Source organism: Durio zibethinus, chromosome 18 (genome assembly GCF_047325235.1).
Source record: "Durio zibethinus cultivar Kanyao isolate XHJ-2024 chromosome 18, ASM4732523v1, whole genome shotgun sequence".
NCBI classification, from domain to species: domain Eukaryota; kingdom Viridiplantae; phylum Streptophyta; class Magnoliopsida; order Malvales; family Malvaceae; genus Durio; species Durio zibethinus.
Window position 1 is genome coordinate 11126681 of NC_143179.1, and position 27239 is coordinate 11153919.

At 35.0% G+C, this 27239-nt stretch overlaps 2 protein-coding genes and 1 pseudogene across 2 annotated transcripts; 1 reads left to right on the plus strand and 2 right to left on the minus strand.

Moving 5' to 3' along the window:
* The first annotated feature begins 15078 nt into the window (after positions 1-15078).
* Positions 15079-16654, plus strand: LOC111300933 (glycerol-3-phosphate dehydrogenase [NAD(+)]-like; annotated as a pseudogene).
* Positions 16655-17094: 440 nt separating this feature from the next.
* LOC111299551 (uncharacterized) lies at positions 17095-20933 on the minus strand. The gene is made up of 5 exons (XM_022894788.2): positions 20365-20933; positions 19495-19531; positions 19132-19368; positions 18975-19022; positions 17095-17838 (listed from the first exon to the last, which is right to left on the minus strand). Exons 1-5 carry the CDS (start codon positions 20664-20666, stop codon positions 17356-17358), a joined length of 1107 nt encoding a protein of 368 aa, XP_022750523.2. The 5' UTR covers positions 20667-20933; the 3' UTR covers positions 17095-17355.
* Positions 20934-23610: 2677 nt separating this feature from the next.
* On the minus strand, positions 23611-27047 carry LOC111300504 (protein SIEVE ELEMENT OCCLUSION B-like). The gene is made up of 7 exons (XM_022896134.2): positions 26445-27047; positions 26271-26372; positions 25660-26108; positions 25450-25559; positions 25183-25331; positions 24584-25078; positions 23611-24460 (listed from the first exon to the last, which is right to left on the minus strand). The coding sequence occupies exons 1-7, from the start codon at positions 26913-26915 to the stop codon at positions 23819-23821; spliced, it is 2418 nt and encodes an 805-aa protein (XP_022751869.1). The 5' UTR covers positions 26916-27047; the 3' UTR covers positions 23611-23818.
* Between the last annotated feature and the right edge of the window lie 192 nt (positions 27048-27239).

The window sequence follows — 27239 nt, forward strand, 5'->3', positions numbered from 1 at the left end:
CAAAAATAATAAAAAATTAAACTTAATTAATGATAAATTGGTGGCGTCTTCATGGTACTTATTTAAGTCTTGAAATTTGAAGAATATTGAAACGAAATAAACAAATTAGTAATTATATTGGTTATGCTAAATTTTTTTTTATTGGTCCAGTCATTATATTATTCGTCTATTTGCATTCGTGCTTTCTTCCACGTATAGTCATCAAATCCAAAACCATAAAATCATGAACAGAGATGAAGCTTCTGGTGATTTGCCTGATTGGCTTTGCCTGGCTCTTTTTGAAAAATCGATCAGCTTTATAAGCTTAGAAAGAACAAAAATCAAACCCCACCGACATGTTTTGCACGTAATCTAATAATATATTTACATTAATAATAATTTGAATTAAATTAAATTTAATTTAATTTTTTTGAGATAACGTATAAAATTATAAATTTTTAAATTTTAATATGATTCAAATCAAATCAAATTTTATTAATTTTATTCGATTTAGTGGATTTTTAATTTTTATGTATTAATTTAATTTAATTTTTAATATATTTAAATATAAAATAATTATTTTTATTTTATAAAAATTTTAAAAAATAAAAAAATATAATATAATTTAATTTTTTTTATCTAAATTTAATATATACATTTAATATTTAAATAGACTAAAAAAAATTCAATTTTTTTAATTTTTTTTCTTACCCGTATTTCAAACTTTCCATGGTAGCTAGATTCAGCTATGTTACATGTCCCCTTCACTATTCTATTGAACTTGTCTTCCTCTGTGTACACTTTTACCTTTTCTACTCATTTATGACTTTACCCAGATGACATATGTATGATTAATTTATATAGAGGTCACTAAGTTTGTCATTTGTAAAACTAGATGTAATAACCTATAAACGGAATAAAAAAGAGTTATCATCAATTTTTTTATTAAATGTGATTAATCATCTTATTAAAGCTAATTTATAAAACAAAAATTAGATTCGAAAGTTGATTGTGCATGAGAAAAATTATAACACCCTCAAAACGTTCATTTAAAAGATGATATTAGTTTAATTTCAAATTATCCAAGCCTTACTTATTTTTTTTATTTACCAAATAATAAATTTTATACTTCCCTTTTTAAAAAATTTTTTTATTTATTTTTTTTAGAAAAGACAAAATTATTTTTTTCTTTTTTCTTTTTTTTTTTGAAAAAGATAGAATAATTTTTTTCTTTTTTTTTTTCTAAAAAATCAGAAAATAAAATATGGTTAAAAATAAATAAATTAAAATTAAAATCAAAAAATAAAAAGAAAATGATAAAAGGAAAACCTGCGGTCTGATCGAGTCGGGATGCGGGTTAGCGCGCAGGTGTTCTAGTTGACGCACGGATCTTGGCTCACCAAAATGATGTCATTCCAGGCAACTATATAAGTCAATTTCCATGCCTTTCTTCAGAAATCCTTCTGCTCTCTCCCTAGACCAAGAAGCTCTATCTTCTCTCTAGAAATCTCAACCGAAAACTTCAACTGGAGCTAGAAAATTCATTGATTTCTCAAAAGTTACCAAAAAATTCAATTAAAAACTGAAGAATCGTTGGTTTATGGGAGTTGGCTGGAATGTGATTGAAAAATTCAACCGGTCGTTGAAAACTTCATCGAAAAATTATCCTAACATTCTTTAGCCCGAAAGGCATAACTTTGTAGCAAAAAGACCTCCATATGGTGATAAAAGTAGTCTTTTCTATGTCATCTGAAGCTATGTTTATTTAATTGTACCTAAAAAATTCATCCATGAAAGAGAATACTGAATGTTGGACTGTATTATCCACCAAAGCATCGATGTGCAGTAAAGAAAAACTATCCTTAAGGTAAACTTTTCATATACATTCGTACTTTGCCATCCTTTTTGAAAATAGGTACGATATTAGCCATTCATTCAAGATACTTGGTCACTTGTAAGAAGCTTGCATCGAATTATTTTTTAACTTTCTCTTTGATTTTCAACATTTCTGATTTCATTCTTTTTAGCTTTTGCTATATCGATTTGCATTCTAGCTTCAATGGTAACTTATGCTCCACTATTTTAGTGTTGAGTCCAGGCATATCTTGTAAGACTAAGCAAAGACATCCATAAATTCTCGGAGCAAATCTTCTAATCGTTGTCGATCAACAACTGAGAGTGAAGTATCAATCTTGACTTCTTTCTTATTTTTGAGATCACCCAAATTGATCGATTCAACCACTTTTTGATGAGGCGTAATGGATTTATCCTCCCGTTTAATTAGCCTCATTAAATTTGAAGTCAAAGCATATTCTTCAGAATCTTCTTCAGTATTGAGTTCATCAGTATTAATTGAATTTTTAAAGTTAAACCCTAGATCATTATCATGATTATCTTCACATTCATCTAGGAACTTGAAAGTTAATAGAATAAAAAATATTGGCAAGAGACTTTGATGGTGGAATGAATGGAATAAAAAAAATGAACAAAATGCATGCTCTTACTTTTATTGAAATAATGAAAAATAAAAGGCCCAAACATGAGATTTCATCAAAATGCTTTTGGGTATAAGCGATTAGGATATGTGATTACATTGAAGGAAAATCAGAAACAATAGGCATTTAGATGACCCTTTAATTTTACAATTCATATCTTGGTAGGCAAGGGTAAACCACGGCTTCCTCATTCACTATGTGAACAGATAACTTGGCAAAAGCTTTCTCCCACTTTGGTTCCTTTTCTGCATCTTCTTTAGATTTTGGAAACATGTATCTTTTAGGAGTGAAAATCTCATTTAAGTGGAGAACAACCGTTAACTTATTTTTTACCCTTCTGCTAAGGTTAGATACTTTCTCTATCTCATAACATAATCCTATTCTACCACAATTGTCCTCAAGCTTCGAGAATTCCCTTATCCCTTGAAGGTTTTTGCCCAGACCAAACTTAATACTCCAACCCTTGTTAACCATCTGGTTAATCATGATTCGACTGAATTTGAGCCCTTTACCCACTGCATTAACAAGTTCAAAGGATCTATATGAGCACTCTAATGATTCTTTCGTCGCTTCTACATATGAGGCATTATGGGTTAAGTTACCAACAAATATTTCTCTCCAACCACAATCACCAATTGTCCTTCCACATTGAACTTTATTTTTTGATGCAATAGAGAAAGAACAGCGCCTGCCTTGTGGATCCATGGTCTTTCTAATAAGTAGTTGTATGATGGAAAGATATCCATAACTTGAAATTTTATACTAAATATACATGAACCAATATGTATGGGTAACTTGACATCTCTCAATACTTTTCACCTAGTCCATCAAACTCTCGGACCACCATTTGACTGTCCTGGATATGAGAAATATCGAAGGGTAATTTTGCCAAAGTGGACATAAGCATAACATTAATGGCCAACCCATTGTCAACAAAGACCTTGGCTACTATATGGCCATTGTATTTGACAGTGATATGCAATGCCTTAGTATTTTTTTTACCTTCTGGTGGGATCTCATCATCACTAAAGAAGATATGGTGTGGCACTATTAGATTACCTGCCAAATGATTCACATACTCTACGAAGACATTATGGGCCACATAAGTCTGATTCAATACCTTTAATAAGGCAATATGATGCAGTTCAAAGTTTAAGAAAAATGATAATAGAGAAATTCTGGCTGACATCTTATTCAATTGCTCTATCACAGAGTACTCACTGTATCTGACTAGCTTTAGGAACTCGCAAGCCTTTTTTTTAGTCACAAGTTTTGACATATCTTTCTTTGGGATTTCTAGTTCAGTTTGTTTCTTTTTTCTTTTTTTTTTTGAGTTTTTCAAAGTTTCTGAAGTATAAAATCTCTCACTTCTAATTATGTCCCCTACTCCTATTATGTGAGTAGTTTAAACTTTCGACATATCCTTTTGCTATCCTTGAATTGTTACTCCACATTCATAATTCCAGGGTACTGCTTTATTGTCTTTATAAATAAATGGGCGTAAAACTCTGAGGGCTACTGGTTTGGGAACAAACTTATTTCCAACTGATTGTGGTTTCTCCTTACAGCGTATAATGACAGGTTTTAACACCCACCTGTCTATCATAACCACATCGATGTCCCTTAAAGCTTTCGATTTTTTATATAGCTCTATTTGGTGAGAATCTATTAGTTTCTGAACTTCATCATGAAACTATTTGCAGATGTCAATTAAATGACATGGTGCCCCACTATGATATTTACGTATTTAAACTGGACTAGATTTTTCCACATGAGTGCATGAAGCCATTGGTTGTATCATCCCAGCTTCATGTAAGGCTTCATATAGCTGGTCGAATAACATCTTAAGCTCTTTTACTCTCTTTTTCACATGCTTTTTATCTGTGTTCAAAGCATTAATCGTATGATTGGGCAAAGGGTTCCCACTGACATTAGGTGTAGAACTTTCACTTACATCGAAGCTTACTAACCCTTTCTTAATAAAATTTTGTACCTTATATTTAAAAGGGACATTATTTTTAGTAAAATGCCCCGCTACTCCGAAATGATAATTGTAACAGGCATTAGAGTCATACTACTTGGGGTAAGGAGGTTCAAGTTATTTTGCAAGGACATAAGCTATTAAATGATTTTTGTAGAGCTCTTGATATAGCTCTGTATAACTCATAGGTATGGGGTCAAAGGTTGGTATTTCTCTAGTTCGTGGTTTTTTGGTATTGCCTGTGGCATTGACTGGGTGAACAAAAAACTTTGGAGAAAAAAGATAAGATGGTCGAGTAGTTGACTGGTATGAAGATGCAGAAGTATGGCTTACTGTGTGATTGTATGTGGGGTAGGTAGGTTAAGAATATATTTTGAATTGCTGCCCCTCAAGACTCACAGCCTGAGTCTCACTTTTTTTTTCTTAGGTGCTTTTTTGAAAGACTTACATCCTTCAAGCTTGTCATTTTTTATAGCATTTTCGATGATCTCTCTTGAAATCACCATGTCTGCGAAATTCATAGTTGCATTCCTGATCATTCTCTCATAATAAGATGACTTTAGAGTGCTTACAAATAGCACATTAGTTTTTTTTTGTTAAAAAAAGTTATACCTGGGCAGTCACAACTCGTCACTTTTGACATATTGCTTGAAGGACTTAGACGCCTTCTTTTTCATTGCTTATAAAGAGAGACAATCATGAGCCATGTCAATAATGTGTCAGTACTGGTTAATAAAAAGAACTAGTCAGATCTTTCCATGTCTTGATACAAGTTCTATATAATTGGACATACCATCTTACCATAGATCCAATCAGATTGTCTTGAAACACATGCATGAACAATTTTTCATTACTGATATGTGCAGCTATTTTATGGTAGTACATAGTAATATGTGTGATAAGATATTTGGTACCATTATACTTTTTAAACTCTGGTACTTTAAATTTCAGTGGCATCATTACATCTATTACCGGGCAAAGTCTCACTACATCCATGGATCCATAAAAGTCTATTTCTTTTATAGCCCTTAGTCTTTCTTCAAATCTAGTTATAGCTTGATTAGTTTTAGAGTCTCCCAAGGGTATAACTGCCTGTGGCTTTTCTTTGTTCTTTACATCATTTGTAGTAGAAAGTTAAATGGGCTTAACTACTTTTTTTGTAAATATGGGGTTATCATAGCTTTGGACATTCTCATGACCTAGTGCATAGGTCATTCATAGATAGTTGTACTTTGAAAAAGCTACCTGTTAAGGCGAAAATAATGGTGTGGTTTGATTTTATGGTAGGCTGAAGCCTGAAGGATATGTTTAATTAGTGGCTTCTTGTAAAGTATCTTCTTCCACTGATTTTCCCCTATGTATCTTTTCTAGAGCCTCCAGAATTTGGCTTAGCTTTTCCTCTAATGCTTCTTGGGTTTTCTCTATCTTTTCAAAGAGACTTGTGTTATCTTGTTCCATTTTTCTAGCTTAAGCTTAGGTGTTGTATTGATGAGAAGCTATTCTTGCACCTTAATACCACAATTAAAGATTCAATGATAATCTTATGGTAATGAATGCATTAATGAATGTGACGCAAATGCAAGAAAAAAAAATATTTGTCTCTTGAAAAAAATCCAACAAAAAAAACTTTTATTTATTCCACAGAAGTCTATTTTACATCAAACCTAATATTTTTCCTCTATAGAAATGCCTAACTTGTTTATACTGGCCTTTAGCCTCCTCAATGAAGTTCAATAGTTTTGTCTATACTCTATTACTGGTGTGATCAAAGCTCTCAGAGTCTCAACCTTTTCTGCCATTTCACCTGCTTGGATCACGACCTTACCTATCTGAACAGTGAGGTGTTCTATGTATCTCTATCTTTCCAACCCCATCTCTTTTACCTCACTACATCTGATGGGATAATTCTCTGTGTTGTTTCGTAAGGATTCTAACATGATTTTTTTATTCCCTTAATTTTACTATCAGAGTTAGGATGTGATTTGATAGCCATTGATTCTCTTGTTTAACCTCTATAAAAGCATTTTCTATGAGGTCGCGCTCCTTTTTTAACTCTTCATTTTTATAAGCCAATTCAGTATTGTTTATTTTTTTAGCTTGTACCTGTATACGTAACCTCTTATGCTCATGTTGTAACTCATTCATCTCCTTTAAGGCATTATCTCGTTTCCTAACAACTTTATGGGCCTTACTGTACTCTTTGGAAATTCTGTGGGCTTGAACTCGAGTTTTTCCACTTTGTTTTACCATTGGTCCTTTTTTTTTTTACAGCTTCAAGACTTTTTGTCTTAATTCCTCTTTCTCTATCTCATGCTCTAATTTTGAAAGCTGTTTATCAGACTCTTGACCTACTGGTAAGTGGCAATCATAAGATATAAATACAATCTCTTGACCCCTTTTCCTTCTCTAAGCCAAATATCTCTAAGTAACTTGATATGTGAATGGTCTCAGGCTTACTCTTTTGGACTTTTTCCAGGCTTTGATTATGTTGTTAATCTTTTAAAAGGTTTCGAGCTCCCCATATGAGCAGTCGAACTAGTCGAGCTTGTAAGTCATTAGAATAAACTGTTTAGCTCCGTGCTACCTCTTTACCATTAATGGGGCATAACTTGTTAACCCACATAGGCCTTGAAATAGGACCCCTATCTCACCTCTATATTGATAAAGCATAGGTTCTCTGCCTATCCATGAAGCTAACCATTTCACTTGACTAGTAGTGAGTCCTTATAGCAGACATCTCCACTCTTTTTGAGTTCTTGCCTCTAGCCAATTTCTCTGACAGAATTCTTAATCGATTTTCGAGTATAGAGATAAAATTTGGTAAAAGTACTTTTCTTGAATTTAAAATGGCTTTTCATCCATACATATAATAAGGGCATGTAACCCATGAAACGTGCTTTATCCATCTGCTTGTAAAAACTCAAAAATCTGATAGTTTCTGTCAAAACAACTAGTGAAGGGTTTCAACCTCTTTTGATTTGCTCGAACAGATCCACCACTTCTATCTCAACATGTCCTAAGAGCTTGGGAAAGATGACCAATTCATAAATGGCTAGAGCAAATGCATTCATTCCTTGGTTATCATCCGGATACTTGATAATGAAATCCCGGAGGACCTCTCATGGAATATCTTTGTGATCACCTTTCTCTCGAATGTATGAATTTATAATCTCATTTCTCACTCCTAGCATTTGGCTCAGTTTCCTGTGATTCCTTGACTTGTATTTCTTTATGTATGTTCAGTCTGGATACAACAGATGTATACCCATCAGAGTCGAGTACTCTTCAATTATTGGTACCAGATCAACCTTATTAAAGATAAAACATAGGTAAGAAGGATCTTAAAACTATACCATCACCCTGATTAGTGAGTAGTCAACCTCCACTAACAAGAGGTATGTTATATGTCCAAACTTCTCACAAAAGGCTTTCTACCTCGAAGCGGTCATACCACTCTATATGTCTAATAGGTTTTTGAATGTGTTATATTTAAGGAGTAAGTGGACTTCTCCTGATAGTGTAGAGATATGATCAGGTGGTAAACATTCCTCTTCTTTTAACTATTTTTTTTTCGATTCAATCTTTACCTCTATAGGAGAATCATATTTGAACAGTATAGATGAGGCACAAACTTGACATTCTGTGGAATCCATAAGGACTTTTGCTAAAATAGTTTTAGGCAAGAATATTATGCAATTTGTGAACATGTTCATGAATGTGTGAAAAAAATAAAAAGAAACAAAGAAATTAGTTAGTAATTTCAATCAAATACGATGAAAATATAGCAGTTAAGATAACAACATGACCTAGAATTTTGGACTTTCTACAGAGGGTGGAAAAATAAGGCTCTATCTATGGTTGAGTTTTTAAAGTTAATTTTATGTGGTTTGGGCCACTTCTAAAAAGTTTTCAAATTGTTTCCTATATCATGGTCCATTACAGACTAGTCAGGCATTCCAATTCTCACCCATCACAGGGTTCAATCTGAGTGAGAATGTTTTGTAGGCCCATGTGGAGACATGAAATCTCACGAGGGCATAGGTATTTCACTCTCTCTTAAAGGTAGAATCGTGTGAAGGGCTTACGTTATGCACATGCAAGTGAATGACATATACAATAAGCATATATTTAGGCCAATATAGATACTAAATAATAAGTTAGATAAATAAATAATAATAAAGCAAATATAAGCAATGAAAAGAAGTAATTTCAAATTTGTTAGACAAAGCCTGGATAATAAGAAATCTTTTATTGGCTTGACTCTTATAATCGTCCTCAGTGGAGTCGTCAAGTTGTAATAACGTATAAATCCATGGACCTACCGCTAGACTCGTAATAGAAAAGAGCCACCACCAGTCTTTTTTTATTAGGTATGATTGGTCTCTTAATTAAAGCTGATCTGTAAAACGGAGGTTAGGTTTAGAAGTTGATTACGCATGGGAAAGGTTATAACACCCCCAAAATGCCCATCCAAGGGATGACACCAGTTTGATTTCGAATTATCCAAACCTTGCTTATTATTTTTTATTTATCAAATAGTAAATTTTATACTTCCCTTTTTTAAAATTTTTTTTTTATTTTTTTTAGAAAAGATAAAATATTTTTTTCTTTTTTCTTTTTTTTTTTGAAAAAGATAGAATATTTTTTTCTTTTTTTTCTAAAAAATCAAAAAATAAAATATGGTTAAAAATGAATAAATAAAAATTAAAAAAAATAAAAAAAACCTGCGGTTGGGTCGGGTCAACGTGCGGGCATTCGAGTCGATGCACGGATCTTGACTCACCAAAACGACGTCGTTCCAGGCAACTATATAAGCCAATTTCCACACCTTTCTTCAGAAATCTTTCTGCTCTCTCTCTAGATCGAGAAGCTCTGCCTTCTCTCTAGAAATCTCCATCAAAAACTTCAATCGGAACCAGAAGATTCGATTTCTGTAAAAGTTATCAAAAAATTCAACCGAAAACTAAAAAATCACCAATTTTTGGGAAGTTGACTGGAATGTGATTGAAAAACCCAACCGATCGTCGAAAACTTCATCGAAAAATTCATATTTCGCCAAAAAAACTCAACCAAACCCAAAAAATCCAGAAAAATTCCAAAAAATTCCAAAAAAAATTCTCAGATGGTTCTAAGCCTTCACCAAACCTTTTATAACCCTGAATTAACCCTAGAAACTTGAATTCACCTCTAGAATCTACAAATTAACTCCAAAACCCTAAGATCAAATCTTTAAAACCTTTACTGCCAAAATTTTCTCAAAATTTTTCTAACAATTTTCTCTCCATTCTCCTTATTTTCTCTGTGTTTTTATGTGTCAGAATTAGTCCAATTTATAGGCAGCCTAGGATCAATTCATGAAACGGACATAATCAATCCCAAGCTTGATTCATGGGATTACAATCTGTCTAGATGAGATTTTAGGTCTAAAATTTCAGCAATATTCATTTAATTCTATGTTGACCTGAAAATATGGTGATTCTAGTCTGCAGTCACGTGTGGATTGAACAGAAAAAGAAATAGAAAAAAATAAAAATAAAAATAAAAGTAATAATAATAATAATAATAATAATAATAATAACAACAACAATAACATAATCTAATTGGACCAGAATGGGCCTAGTCGGGTTTAACCAAAATGGGCCCAGTTAGGCTCGACCCAAGATGAGCCCAATTAGGCCCAGACCAAAATGGGACTAGTTGGGTCGAGATCAGAATGGGTTCGATTGAATCGAATGAAAATGGGTCCGATTAGACCCGGATCAAAACAGGTATCCTAGTGGCTTGGACTGAAATGGGCTCGATTGGGCCTGGACTAAAATGGGTGTCTACACTAGAAATTAAGTGTTCATGTTAAATGGGAATTTGGAGGAGAAAGGAGAAGGATTATTAATATGAAGGCAAGGGTGATGCTCAGGCTTAAAATAATTTGGCTTTTTTTTGCTTGGTTAAAACTAAATATTAGCTGTCAAGCGAGGTAATTTTCAGAGTCAGATAAAAATTAAGGCTTAATTTTACTGTTTTACTGGTTTTTGTTTGTAGTTTGAAAGAATGATGGAGAAGTAGCATCAGCATAAAGAAGAAATGAAAGAAAAACAAGAGTACAAAAAAAAGCCAGTGCCTCGATGAATCTCAGTTGTGGACTAAGGATTATTCTCTTTTAGTATACACAAGTTTGATCCATAAATAAGGCTATATATTGCCTTAAGGGGATTTTATTTTTGCTTCATGTTTCCACTATAGATTATGCAAATAAATTAGTGCTTAAAATGAAATCATCTTTCTATCAGTTTATGTCCTACTTCTTCTAATAATAGTCACATGCATGAAATAACCTTGGAGCCATCAACCATGCATGTGAAGGGGAATGGTAGGTAAATGCTATAGCATGAACTATGTAAAAAGTAGATATGGTGATTAGTATATTCGTATTGTGCAAATTATTAAAATTCATATCTTTATATCATATTTTACATGAAAATTACATGTTATAATTTGTGTCGATACAAATATATAAAATATAATTTTTTATTGTTAAATTCATATATAATTATTGTTATAATTTTAAATCATATCATTTTGATATTTTATTTTCATATCATATTCATATTGTATTATTGTATTGTGTTTTAAATTATCAAATCTAGTATGAAAGTAGCTTAATTCATGTCTAAGCAAACCTGTTGGGCTAAAAAAGTTGAGTTTGAACCTACTAAAAGTACAGGGTCTCGCTTCTTATCATCTGCCAAGCTCAGATATTCAACAAGTTTGACAACTAATTTTTATCAAGATTAATACTTTTTTTTTTGGAAGAATTGTTAAGATTAATACTAAAAACATCACACATCAATTAAAAAGTTCACATTTCATTAGGTGAAATGGTAATCAAATGTTTAGTGCTTGGCTCACGTGCCCTTTTTTTTTTTTTTCATAAAATCAATTTATTGGAATGTATAACGTTAATATTTATATATTTAATGGTTTTTATTTTTTTATCTGAAATGAGATTGAAGTATTTTATCTACTTTTTAAAAATATTCGGTATGACATTCTCCCTTGTTCAATCTCGTAACACACTCATTAAGGTTTTTTTTTTTTTGAATATTCGATATGATCAAATTTTGTCATTGTGTCTTTTTTGATATCTTGTTAAATGGGCAAATTAATCTATTCTATTTTTTTTTTTAAGACGCTTGATGTGAAATTGAATGAGTCAAAAGTTGACTCTATATCATTTATTATATAATTATTATTTTTTTTTATTTAAATGTCAAAACTTATATATTTAATGATCATTTTTATTTTTTATTTGATGTAAAATTAAAACATTTTGCAAACTCTTTTAATGCACTTGACGTGACACTTGAAATTTTTGCAATTTCAAACTTGGAATTCAAGTTACATAGGTGAGTTATATAGGTGATTTTGGGACTTCTCTTATAGAAAATCAATAAAAACTAGTAATTATACTACTTAATACTAGTTTAGTGCTTAAGATTAAAACTTATTAATCTGATCCAATTCGACTCATTGGCAACTCTGCTACTTATTAATATTTGATTATTTTCCAACAAAATATAAATAAAACCCATAATACAAAATTACAAAAATTTCACCTAAAATTCCCAAAAATACAGAAACAATTTTGCAAAGTAAGGACCTAGGGAAAGAGTGATACAGGAAAGAAACACGTAGTTTTGAGAGAAACCGAACAGAAAAGAGTAGGAAAAGAAACATAGAGTAGATCGCCAGATTCAACAGAAGAAAACATAAAAGATTAACACTCTTTCATAGTTTCTTCAACTTGTTTTCCTCTCCTTAATCCTTCATTTCCTCATTACCACTCATCTTTTCCTTCTCTCATTTCTTTCCATTCCTTTACCTGTTTCCATGGCTCCTGCCTTTGAACAAGTCCCAGTCCCACAAGAGGCTGACAGTGGAGTTGAAACTGCAACACCCCATAACACTGACGTTGGAAACAAGGGTGGTAACAATGGTTAGGTTGGGTATAAATCAAGGGTCACTGTTGTTGGTAGTGGCAATTGGGGCAGTGTTGCTACTAAACTCATTGCTTCTAACACTCTCAAGCTCAACTTTTTTCATGGTAAGTGCTCATCAATTTATTCTCTCTCTCTCTCTCTTTGGTTGCATGCAATGATAGAATGGTTGTTACTTTATATAACTTGTTTTTTAGATGATTTAAAAACTGAAGACAAGAGTTAAATTGTGAAATCATACGGTTGAATGATGAAAATTTTACTAAACTATGTTTTAAAAGTATTGAGATTGATAATATTAATTGGAAGTTTAAGACTTTGGATCATTTGGAATCGAATTTGAATTTCTTCTAATGAAAATTCGATGAAGTGAGGATGTGGGTATTTGAGGAGACATTGCAAAGTGGTGAGAAGCTTACAGATGTCATTAACAGAACTAATGTGAGCAGTTAAAGACATTCATTTGCAATTCATTTGTATACTTGAAAATTTCTCAACTTGTAACTGCACTTGTTTTCTTTCACAGGACAATGTTAAGTACCTCCCTGGTATTAAGCTTGGTAAAAATGTAATTGCAGATCCACACCTCGACAATGCAGATAGTTTATTTTCCTATTTGTTTTTAGATTTTCATTTTTTTTAGTAGATTTAGATTTTTTTAGTGCTTGTATTAAGGGCTATGTTGTTAAAGTGGATTATCTCATATCTAATAAGTTTTTAATATCTTGTAGTTTTATATTCAGATTGGACTTATTCACTTATTGTCAATTGATTTTAAATTAGATGCTTAACATAGTATCAAAGTCATGACTTTCTTTTTATTGCCTTTCTTAATTTATCACGTGAAAGATTTCTTCCATCTTTACCTACCCATGATGGGGGCTGTTAAGTTGGATGTTTAACAAATGTGTCCTCCTTGTTTATGGTCACAATGGAAATTATACAGTTAAAGATGCAAACATGTTATTTTTTATGACCTCTCATCAATTTGTGGAGGGTATATTCAAGAGCCTTGTTGGTAAAGTGAGGGGAGATGCTAAGGCTATTTCCCTTCTTAAAGGAATGGAGGTCAAGGTGGAAGGCCCTTGCATGATCTCCACACATATTTTCAAGCAGCTTGGCATCAATTGTTCTGTTCTGATGGAGGCAAATATTGCAAATGAGGTAATCAGCTGATTTTACTTGAGAAATTCACATACAACTTCATTTTGCCATTGGTTTAGTTAAAATGTAATTGGTTGAGTCTGCAGATTGCTTTGGAGAAGTTCAGTGAAGCAACAGTTGGGTACAAAGACGATAGAAGGATTGCAGAACAATAGGTTCAATTATTTGGTACCCCTTATTTTGTGGTCACTGCTGTAAGTACTATTGATGTGGTTTTTCTTTCAAGTTTCAGTTAACATCAAATTTATGGATCCATTTACAGTTACAACTAGTCTAGCTCATAAGTATAAGTCTTAACAGTCGGATAGAGTGCTATGACGAATGATTTGATAGGGAAAAAGCATAAATGAACAAACGGTGATGCATTTTTAAAAAATGTTACTGCTTTTTGTGTTCATGAACAAATAGGTCCAAGATGTGGAAGGGGTTGAACTATGCGGCACTTTAAAGAATGTTATGGCCATAGCAGCTGGTATGTTGCGTGTTGCGATTCAATTAATCTATATCTACGGATGAGAAATAAGATCTACTAGTTGTAGAGAATTATAAACGTATATCAAAACATATCAACCATTCAATAATCATGCCCATAGACTCTCTCAATCTCCACTAATCCTATGGAGTATTTTCAACCCAAACAAACATATAGCCATGTGCACCCTTTCAACACAACTAAATACATACCCATATGCACCCACATATCACATCTATGTGGATCTTCTCAGTCTCCTATAGTTCACTCACAAACAAACATATACACCCATAAAACATAAAGCCTCAGTACTCCTATGGGATATTTATTTCATAAAACTCTACAACTCTCTTACATCTTTTTCTCATACCCAACTCTGTAGATACTTCACCTATTTATAACCATATAAACTTGCATACTAAGAATCTATTTTCTTTTAAAATTATTTTCTTACAAGTCAAACTTGCCTATTAAGAATCTCTTTTCCTCTTAAAATTTTTTTTTGTAAGTCAAACTTGTCTATTAAGAATTTTTTTTTTTTTAAAATTCTTTTTTTACAAGTCTTCTTGTCTATCAAGTAATATCTGGCCAATCCAAAAAAAAATCTCTAACAAATCTCAAACAGATCTTTTATGGGATTTAAGTTATTATTCCTAACAATCTTCACTTTGACTCAAATTCCATCAATCATCTATCTTTATGCGAGACATGCTTGGCTCCACCTGCAATAGAAGTCTCATAGTCATCTTCTCTTATGTGTCTTCATACTTCATACAAACTAATCCCCGATCTTCAATCCTCAAAACTTGAACTCGAACTCTTCTCTTGAATCGAGCTCCTTTGGACTTACCATTTTTCATGTCTCTAACCATGCTCTTCCCACGTCTTGAATCTTTAGCTTTTCTCACATCTCGAATCTTTGGCTCTGATACCACTTGTTAGACCAAAAGGCCTCAATCTAATCACATCAGTGGAAGCCTAATCAAACAATGAATGGAACACACAAGAGACAATAATTTAACGTGGTTCGATCTAACTGATCTAAGTGAGAAACAAGATCTACTAGTTGTAGAGAATTATAAACATACATCAAAACATATCAATCATTCAACAATCAATAGCCATAGACCCTTTCAATCTCTACTAGTTCTATGGAGTATTCTCAACCCAAACAAACACATACTCATGTGCACCCTTTTAACACAACCAAACATATATCCATATGCACCCACACATCACATCTATGTGGATCCTCTCAGTCTCTTTTAGTCCACTCACAAACAAATATACACATCCAGATATAGAGCCTTAGTACTCTTATGGGGTGTTTATCCCATAAAACTCTATAACTCTCTTACATCTTTTTTTCATACCCAACTCTGTAGAGACTTCACGTATTTATAACCATACAAACTTGCATACTAAGAATCTCTTTCCTTTTAGAATTTTTCTCTTACAAGTCAAACTTATCTATTAAAAATTTTCTTTTTTTTTAGAATTTTTTTTTGCAAGTTTTTTTGTCTATCAAATAATATCTGATCAATCTAAAAAAATTTCTAACAAATTTCAAACAAATCTCTTATGAGATTTGAGTCATTAGTCTTAACAATTTTGTGAATGGACTTGACACGGGAAAAAACACAAAAGTTGGTACATATGGTTTTTTAACATAGATCTGACCTATTTCTGGTTGTCTATTTTCTTACTGTTATGGATATTATTAGGCTCCAATAATGAGAGTTGGTCTGATAGATGATCGCTTTCTCCAAGCGATTATTTTTATCTGTTAGGGATAGTACCTTCTTTGAAAGCTGTGGAATTGGCGATGTAATCACAAACATGCTGTAAGAATGCAGATATCTTCATACCTTCTATTTGAGAAAATTAATATACTTTGATAATAAAACCATGCCATTTGTGGCAGTTGGGGGAAGAACAGAAAAGTTGCTGAGGCATTTGCTTAGAATGGAGGAAAAAGGTTAGCCATAAACATTTGGTACACAAGCTTTAGAGGGATATAAAGCAAATTGTGACCTTATTGTTTCTCAACTACAGATCATTTGATGAGCTTGAGGCTGAGATGTTGCATGGCCAGAAATTACAGGTAGATCTTAAACAAGGAAAGTATGGTCTTCGGAATAATGAACAGATAGAAAAAGTTGAAGTTCTCTAGCAGTATTAAAAGATGCTTTTGAATATATCTAGTTTGTTGGTTCTGAATTAATCTCTTATCTGAGATTCTTCTCTTATACTTTAGGGTGTATCCACGGCAAGAGAAGTCTGTGAAGTTTTAAGCCTCTGCGGGTGGCTGGAGTTGTTTCCTCTATTTGCAACAGTGCACGAGATCTGTATTGGTCGTCTTCCACCATCAGCCATAGTTGAATACAGAATGAAGAGACCAACGTTATCCCTGTTAGAGGACTCTGCCTGTTACCATTGACTTAACTGTGGATAAGAATAAAATCTTACATTTCAGTTTACAGAAGTAGCTTTCTTCATTTGCTCATCAGTCAGAAAGTATAGAATTCAAGCAAATTGTCGTGCCCATGACAACAAAACCGGTTCGGGTTCTAGGGTTTAAATTCAGCATGGTAGGTAGGAAGCTTCTGAGTTACCTGTAGAAGGCTTTTTGACAATTCTTGAAATGAAGGTTCCAAAGTCAGGTTTCTTTTCCGCTGGTTGTTCTCTTAAGATGGTTAGATAAATACGGTTAGTGCCATGTAGCCTGCATAATAATCTGCTAGTTTTGAAACACCTCAATGAAATACATAGTTTAGTATGAAAAAAGTTGAATAACCTTTTGCTCATGAAAGTGTCACTAACCTTCTCACTCAAATTTGGTTGGTTTACCGTATCCTCATTGCAGCTTTCACCTACATCCTTTCTCCTGTTGGTAGAATGGAACTTAGGACTTCAAGTCATGGTTAAAGATTACAATGAACTTCAAGTCATAAATCTTTTGGTTTCAATAATTTGCTTATGCAGAAAAGCATTCGGGTGTAGATACGGTGGCCAGGACAGGGAAAACTAGCTTGCATTTACGAGATGGATGTAATAACAATAGTTGAAAAGGGGTCAGCGCCATAGCCAACCATAGAGTTGCAGTATAACACCAAAGCCATGTTTCATGCCACAGTATTATGAAAAGATATAGGACAAACCAACTACACAGCCCCAAACACCATAACAATAAATTAAAAAGAAGAAAACCAAAATTAATTCCTCACAACACCAAACACTTGCATGCATTTTTGTTTTTACATGAAAGTATTAACCTGTTCGTATTCTATCCAACCGATCAACACTTTTCCGAGCTCTTTCCAACTGATGATCAATGCTTTTCCGGGACTTCTCATGGCAATCCACACTCCTCCGAGACCTTTCCAATTGATCCAAAGAGATTCTTAATTTTTCTAGCTTATCCACATTATTAGACTGGTTTTTCAACTTCTCAGGCCTGTCAGTGCTCTTCCTTGGTTTCTCTCTTCGATCAGTACTCTTCCTTGAAACTTCAAACACATCTGTACTTTTCCGAGCCTGCTCATATTGGTCCGTGCTTCTCCTAGAACTGTATCTTTGTGATGGAGATTTCTCAACGGTTGATATGAACTTCTTGAGATGCCTGATATACTCAGGGTAGTGCTCTAGATCACAGTGGTTTCCTCCTTTAAGCCACAGTGGTTCATACTTCTCTTTGCACAGTTCCCATAGTTGCTTACCATGAGAGCAATCCACAACTTCATCTGAAGTTCCCTACACAATGATATAAAAGACTAGTCTCAAAAGCTATAATTGGCTGTATAAGAAATCATTTTCACCTAACTTTTTTTGGGGTAAATTGCGAACAACCTTCCAGACAGTTAGATAGGTACAGGAAACCTTATAGTATATTTAAATACCAATGATCGTTATTACATCCATCTTGTCAATGCAAGCTAGTTTTCCTGTTCTGGTCATTGAACTAAGAATCCAGCACTCAATCAACAGACTACAAGGCTGTTGGCATACTATTTTATATTTTAAAAAGAAAAATCAAACAAGACAAAACCTTATATGGCAGAGACATACAGTAAAATTCAACAATGTCAACATACAGCATGATTTTCAAAACCAAATATCAAGCGTAGTAATCGGGGTTAGCCATCAATGGGGTCCATATAAGCCACTTTTCACATCAAAATTCTTCTCAATGATCCTCCCTACACATGGATAATCTGCTCTAGCAGTTGCCAATCTGATTTTAGTCCCCATAAAAGCTAAGAAAATCATGTGAGGTTATTATCTTTTTCTTCTTTCAAGGTACCAAAACCAGAACTGTTGGGTATTCATTGTTTCCCATAGGTGTTCAATGACTATCTGAAGAATAAACTAATATTGAAATACTAAGTAAATCATTTATAAACAATAGTTCAATCATGCTCCTCTAGCAAAAATAATTCCACCTCACTTGAGAAGATGAAAGGGTGTTTTTGAAGCAAGAATTCTTAGTTGCAAGGACTGCAATTAATTTGCTTTGGCTGGACTGCCCGTCCTCCAGAACCAGCGGTTATTGACCCACTGGCATGACAGCTATCATTTTGTTTGTACTTGAGACACTTGCATGGGCCGAAGTACAATGCAGATCTAGGTTTTACAGACTTGATTGAAAGAATTGGACCTTCAAAAGAAACTCCTTAAGCAAGAAACTGATGATAAGGTGTGATGGTATGTGAATTAACATTGAAGGAAAACCTGGAAATTCATTGATAACCCCCCTAATTATTTTTAGACTTGCTGGTTAAAAGCACTCATCTTCGTTGAATCCATAATTGGTTTTGCAAAATTTTTGGTAAGAACAAACAAGTTCTTACAACAGATCAAAAGAAAATGTAGGAAATGTAAATACTTACATGAATGATAAGAACAGGACAATTGACAAGTGGAATTTTATCGATATTCTGCACACAAACAGCCCAAGAAAGAACACATTATATTTGCAATATTCACACAAATAAATCCTATTAGCAGAATAAGTTGAATGAGCAAACTGATAAATCTTTCTCTTACCTTATAAATGTCAAACCAATATGTACGCTTTACAGGATACATAACTCTTAAGCCAGAAAGTATGGGACTATGCAGAACAACAGCTCTTAACTGAGGCAGCCGAGCTGCTAGATCCAAAGTGGGACCACTACCAACAGATTGGCCATAGAGGATGATATCTTCCTGTTTTGTACCATAGATTTCTTCAAGACATTTATATGCAGCTTCAATATCTGCATATGTATTCTGCTCACTTGGCTGTGACACAAGAAAGATATGGGCTTTAGACAATCCTATCAGCTCCACAATTACAGCCATATCTTTTACAGAAAGATAACTTTCTCTTCCTTTCCTTTTCAAACAATATCAAGTTTGTTTATATACCTTTCCAGAAGATTGCCCATACCCAGAATAGTCATAGCTGCACGATATCACATAAAATCTATAAGAAAACTGTAAACTTTAATTTCTTTAATGAGTTGCTAAACTAAATTTTCTTCTATGGATAAAAAATGAATAAAGGTCATTCCAAGACAACAATCATGATTCCTAGAGAAATGAACAAACAACACCATCATTCTCTCTTTGGCACGGTGATAACAACTGGCAGTAGACAATAAAATATGCTACTGCTAAACAGAAACATGAAATCATTAATTGGCAGCTGGTGCTTCAGTCACAAAACAAATTACTAGGTTCTTCGCTGCTGCTGCAGTAACAACAAAAAACTATCAGGTTAAAATAACCTAGTGCTTAGCTCAAATGGTTCACCCACCTTAGGTGGTTTCAGCAAGGCTAAGGTTCGATCCCAGCACTTGCAAATTCCCCTTCCCCAATTTCCCTTAGGCCTTGGCCTCCTATGTACCAAAAAAAAGTTATCAGGTTAAACCAGTAATCTCATGATAATAAGTATCAACTAGAACAAGACTAACCGCTGAATAAGCCATAATCCGTACATTTCTCACATAAACTTGGTACAAGCAAATCAATTTGCCCACAATCACACTGTTTAAGGGACCAGTAAAACTTGCACCAAGCACATCTCTATTTCCAGGAAATATCCATTTCTTGTATATGCAATCAACTTAAAAACTAAATATAGCTAAACAAACACAAATACCCAGATGACAAGAACCAACAAAAACATCAAGGAAACAGCAAAACGAATCACAAATCTGAAAACCCAGATGCCAAAAAAAACCACAATTTTTACACAAAAAAAAAGCAAAAAAGGCATCTGAAAACAGAGTATACCCCATTAGATTGACCCTCAAGTGGATGCTCAATTCAATGAAAAGCTCATACATCTGACCCAGATCGGCAGCGTTTCCATGAGAGTAAAGCAAAGTGGAAGTAGCCATAGGGTGCCTGATGTAAATAGCTACAATCTCCGTGCCACGCCGAGTTGGAAGCTTTAGAACCTCAACGTTTTCTCTATGAGGAAAAGGGCTTAGAAGCAAAAGACCAGTAAGTTCATCAGTGACAAGCTTGTATGAAGGTGGGTTTGGTGGGAAAAAAGCAAACTTTGCCGCCATTGAAGACGTTACTCCTCCCATCTCTGCTTTTTTTTTTTGTCTCTGTTTTTTGCTCTGTTTTCAGTCTTTTCTTGTTTTGTTGGTTTTGGTCAGGTGGATTCGGAATTGATGCAGACAGACATTCCTTTCCCTTCTCTTTCTTTCTTTTGCTTTTGCTTTTACTTATTCTTTTCTCCAGAAGATCAAACCTTTTCCAGAGAGAAAGAAAGAGAAGATTTTGTTCATTGTAGTGGCCATTAAGAGTACTTAAGATAGAGAAAGTGATGAGAGGGAAGCTTTTGCTTTGTTGGGTCATAAAAATTGAAACTTTTGCTTTTGTAGTATAATTTTGTTGTAGGGTCAAAGGCCTCAAGGGAAATGGACAGCAAAATTTGGTGGCAAAAACGGCAAAGGGAAATGACTACAAATATACCTACCAATCCCATGAGCTCCCATGTGGATAAAGTTGATTCATTGAACCATTAAAACTTTGATTACAATCAAAACCTTATGTTAAGATTGCATTTGAAGGTGATTTTTGATTAATATCTCCTTCTTAAAGTCTGCAAGTGGAGTCGAGTTATTTGGGTTGCTTTTGTTTATAATCTTACAAAGGAAAATAGTCCAAATTTTTTTTTCTTTTGAGAGTTTGATTGACACCCAAAAGAAGGAAAATCCCAAGCTAAAAGGAGAAAAAGCCTAGAGCATTAAGGATTTTTGGACAAGAAAATGTCTGTTTTCCTTCCAACTTCACAGTTTGAACCTAAATGGAAATCATGGTGAGAGTGATGTATATGAACAAATTGGAATGGGACCAATTTCTTAGAACTTCCAAAACTAGCATACCTAACATGCCACTGTCATAAAATTTGCTAGATTCCCTGTTTAAGTAATAGTAGTTGGTCCAAATGGAGTAGTAGTTTGAATGTTCAAGGTGGGGTAGCAGAACATGTTTTAGCCACATTTAAGCAAAAAGAAGTGCAGAAAGGTCTACACCTTTTAAACCCACTAATGCTTATATTACTGGCCTGGTGAAAATGGAAATCTGATTACTTGAATTTTTCTATGCAAAGTAGGGTAATTTCACATGTCATCAAGCTCTTTTCTGCTTAAATGGAGGACAGAAATGCATATTGATAGAAAAATACATTTTAACAGATTGGTCTCCAATTTTTTTCTTTTGCATTGCTTCAATCCCTATGTGTCTTGAAACCAGCACTAAATAATGCTTAGCACGTGCAAGCCTCAAATAACAACCCTAGCTCCAAGGGTGGATCAAAAACTTGGGTACCATGAAAAAAGTAGTGACCTCAACCCTGGAAATGAATCATGATGTTGCAGGGGAAAAAATGGCAGGACATGGTGCTTTTTCAAGCACTTTAACCCTCTGTGAAAGTACCAACTTTGAGATTACCATTAGAAAGGGCTATTGAAAACCAACACGGCAAAATACAAAGCATGGGATGATTTGATTTGATATCAAGCTCATAATGAACCTGGTATGGAAATCTTTTCTATTGATCTGAGATCCCAAGACAGATGCTAATTTGGTCAAAACTCAAAACTAATCATGTTGGATTTCTGGTCTAGAAATGCTGCAAGTAGGGCCAATGTAGTGGGAGGCCTTGCCCTCCAAAAGACAAGTGCAACAGATTAACCACTATCCTCAGGGACCCAAATTTCAGGACTAAGCTTGGGACCAAGGACACAAAAGAGGCAACCCCTAATTTTGTGGGGGAGAAAATGACTTAATAACAACTGATATGTAATCAAAAGGATAATGAGAGATGAGACCAATGAAAAGAATAAAGGGATGTTTTTGTCATTATGGGGTCCATAATATTAAAGCAAATGCAAAGATAAGGAAGTAGTGGGCCGCCGGGGTCTTATTCATCTTCAACTCCATCTCCTTGTTATTGTGATGGGATGATGAGACATGTCTGTAGCAGAGAAGTTTGAAACCATGAATCGAGTTCCAATTTAACTTATATATTTGGATGGTTCCCAACTTTCCTGTGGTTCTAGTTTCAGAAAACTAATAATTGTAAATTCATATACCATCTGAGAAATGTACACGAAGTACAGATTGGGAGGCTGTGGGAAAGTAATTTCTCATAAATTCGCTAGGCCGGCATAGATAAGCCTGCTTGGACCGATACCAAGAGAGGATAAACTGACCAAAGCCCAGGAACCCTTTACAGCTTAAAGAAGAAAAAAGATGTTAATGATCTAATACGAGGCAGAAGAGTGCAGATTTCAAAGTTTATATGGAGGAGCATCAATGATTTTAGGGAAGCAGAAGGTAATGTGGTGCTGACTAGAACTAAGCAAGTAAGCATTGGAGTGATTTGAATTGATCAATTATAAGAGATGCTGCCCACTTTATTAAGAACAGTGGGACACAAAGAAAAGAAGAAAATCATAAATGCACAAATACATACACACATGTATAGACAGAAAGTCACAAATGCACCTCCAAAAGCCCTGAAAGAGGTTGAAATGATACATCTGGATCATGTTCAATCAAGCTCAACTTCCATAAGAAAAATGCTCTACACCTCAAGCCTCATTTTCAGTGTTTTCTTGATCAGCTGATGATCCTACAACTGCTTTTACCAAAGATATTTTCCCATACTGTCAACTTAAAATTAACCATTTGCTCAATGTTGTAGACAGAAAACCAGATTTGATTGAAAAAGAAGATAGAAATTGACCATTGTAGTTGTTTCCTTGCAGGATCATCACTAATCTTGGAACCTGCAATTGAGGAGGTAATTTTATATCTGACATTACAGTCTGTTGTTTAATTGGCTCACTTCATGTGATATTATGATGGGGATTTGAACTTACTGAACCCAAGAAAAGGTACATTCTACTAAAGAAATGCAGAATGAAAAGCAAAGCAAAAGGAGTTTCCAAAGTATTACACTCAAATAAACTTTGCCCTTTATAATATCATATCAGATCCTAGATAACATCACATCAATGAGGAAATCAAATATAATTTGTTTATTGAAAAAATATCTATGGGTTGCCAACATAGTGGCCATTGGCATTACATGTCAAGCACAAACCTTAACAGGCCAAGTGAAAATTTATATGAGAAAATTAAATTTTGAATCCCGTAGGAACATCCATTATTTATTTAGTGGCAATAGTAGAAGGAAAAACAGTGATGAAGGCCTGATCGCAGCTTAAAACAGTGAGCCTGGAATGCCTTGCTCATCATGGCAGCAGAGGAAAGTGGTGTATTTCTCCATGATGCGGCGGCACTCAGGGCACCTCATGCTCTCTGGGATCCTTGTGGTAGTAGGGAACTCAAAACGGCAGCAAGGGTGGGCAACATCATGAAGCCTGTCATGGTACTCCTTGAATGCCAAATCAAAACCTTTATCTGCCACATTAATCTTCCATTCAGCATAACCACCCAAAGCAGGCAAAACTGTGGTGGAATGGCCATTCACAACTATGTTAGACCCTTTGCTAAGCACTGCCCATCCACCTTCTCTGTCATAGCTAAGCAGCTTCTTGATTTGTTGCATCATTGGATCATGGTCATCAGCCCTGCCTAACTGAATCTTGGAAAATAGCATACTCTCTAATCTGGTCCAGAAGAACCACACCATTGTTTGGTCTTGCCAGGCATAGCTAAGCTTCTCCACATTGATAATTCCCGTCACTTTCTTGACTTGCTCCCTTTTCGTGCTTTTCCCCACATAGACCATCTCTAGAGGAATCCCAGATGCAGATGCAACACTGCGTGCTGAGGCTGCAAATCTTCTGATCCACTCAACATCGTCCCCTCCATACAAGAAAATGTATTTATCCTCTTTAATCTGGTAAAATTAAGCAGAATAAATGCATGTAGTTGTAGTAAAAGTAAACATCTAAGTACTATTATTTCTGACAACTTAATGAAAAAAAATGGTTAAATTTGAACTTTGAATATATATACGTACCCAATTGAGGATCAATGGGTCAATGCCATCAACCAGTAGATCGAGCCTCCATGTCTCTTCCCTCCAGAGAGCTTCTTCTCTCAAACTAGTGAAGGGGAATGCATTGCTTCCCCAAATCCACATCATGTGGATTGCATTAGGGGAAACCACTTTCCCTAGAGGGTCTAGCACCACAAGGATTGGCTTGGTCCTGAAGTGCCAAACCTCCTTGAGGAACCTGATGACTGGCTTCTCTATGAGCAGAGGGTCCTCCACCGAGTACCATGGCATGGTGCTTCGTAGGGTCTCAAATTTGGTTCGCGTTTCATCAGTCAATGGGACAACCGAGCGGTCCACAACTGGGATCCAAACAACCTCATATTGACTCTCTAGCCTTGTTGCATGGATTCTGGAGTCACTGTATATCTGCTCAAGAATCGCAAGCTCATCACCAGAGAAATCCAGGCTTGAAATAAGCAAGAGCACACTTTTCCTTCTCAGCACGTCCAGGCCAACCTGTGCAATATCCCACAACAAAATTTTGAAATATGTCCTACATTAAGTGCCGGTTAATAAAGATTGAGTGAGAAACTGAGATAATTTTGGTAAGAGAGCCGTACCTGTCCCTTTGTAGCACCATCAAGAAGGGGTAGTTTCTCATCCCTGGCTTGAATCAAGGCCTTGAGAATTTTAATGTTGTCAATGTGCATCACGTTTGGATCAAAGAGATTCAGTAGCATCTGGTAAGTCTCAACATCTTTCCTTTCCTCTGCAATTAAACAATGATCAAATAATATCCATGAGTATTTTCAATCAAATTTTCAGCTGTTTCATTATCTAACAGCATCTGCTTCCCGTGACAATATTTTATGGGGCTAGTCGCTAACCTATAAATTGGTAGCAAAAATTCAGCTGCTGCCTTAGATGTTCATATATGTTTCTGAGTTTGTGAGCCAATGTGGACAACTCCCACGACTCTGAGGTTGATATTCCATACCTGAAATCAATGCAAATTATTAATCCAACTATTTTTATCCTTCCAAAGTCATGGCCCGTATAATTAGGTTTTGCATAAAAGATTATCAAGAAAAACATACTCATGACCCATGCTAGAGAGGCTAGTAATTTGAGTTGCACAAGCCACCATGCTCCTGATGGTCCAGTAGACAGCAGTCGGGATATGGGTCATGGCAGTGGCCAATGCCGGAACATCCTGTGAAATGTACATTGATGGGAGCTCTTTGAACTCAACGACACATCTAGTCACATCCATCATTGTCCGAATCAAATTGTTGAGTGCATCAAACCGGGGTTTCAGAGGAGCTGTGTGCTCCAGGATTGATGGCAGTTGCCTCAGGATTGCCATTGACTTGGCAAGTTGGTTTGTTGAGTAAATCTGAGCAAGAAGCCAGAATTCTCCATAGTTCAAGGCAAAGGCTGATAGGGATAGCACTAGCTTTGCTTCCCATGTATAGCTTGATAGCAAGGTGAATATTGCAGTTGTTGTTGCGTGTGCATCCGAACCTCCCAAAGCCTTGTAGGATAGCTGGTAGTTAAAAATGTATGAAACGTCGAGATGTTAATATGTATGAAGAACGGATATGCCATGATTGTACTAATTATATTTTCAGTTTATCAAAATAAAACTAAGAGAGAGAGAGAGAGAGAGAGAGAGAGAGAGAGAATTTTATGTTTTTAATTCGCAAACCTCGCATGCAATTCGATCAATGGTATATGTAAGAGCTTGAAGCATAGCTATATAATTTGCTTGCTGAGCTTTTTCTTCCAGTTCAATTTGACCTAGAGTACCCTGCAGTAAACATCAGGAAGGTGAGCATTTTCAGCCACTCGTTTAACAGGATAAATGCAGCATATGTTATACCTTGACAATGAAATCAACATGCTGGGTGGCGCGATTGAGGATGTCCTCAACCAGATAGAGGAGAGGTCTAACATCAAATTCTCGGCCATCAGGGGCATGGGTTGTCAAAATTTGCTTCATCATCACATTGTCATCTGACATGCTTAACATGCCCCCACGGTCACCTCTGATGAGTGCTTGAGTTGCACTAGGACTCTTCATGAGTGCCTCAGCAGTACTAGGTTTGCTGATTAATGCCTGATTAGCACCAGGAATGCTAATGTTTGGCTGACCGGCTCCAGGATTGCTGATGAGTTGCTGACCAACACCAGGGTTGTTGAGGAGTGCCCGAGCAGCAACACCAGGATTATTGACGAGTGCTTGAGCTGCACCAAGGTTTTGGAGAAGTGCCTGAGCAGCAGCAGTAGCGGGTTTGTCAGTGACTCCAGTCATTGGTGGCTGAAGAGGACCAGGGGTTGTCTTCTGAGCCATTGGAGAATATTACAGAAAAACAAAGGCAAGAAGAAAACTTGGGTTTTGGTTGCAGAAGAGAGGAGAAGATGGCTTGTGTCTTTGTTACCATGAGACAAGCCTATTTATAGCCATTGCAGAAGGAATAAAGCTACTTGAATCAACTTCCTTGCTTCCTATCGAATTAAATTGTTGAATCATTAACAAGATGCCTATTACTTTAAGTGGTCCTCCTGTCCCACCTCCTCTCACTTTATTACGGTTTGTCTGGGACCCAGCTGCAGTTTTTAACATGGTTAATTGATCTTGATGTAGCTTAAGACTCTCTGACAGGAATTCGATAGG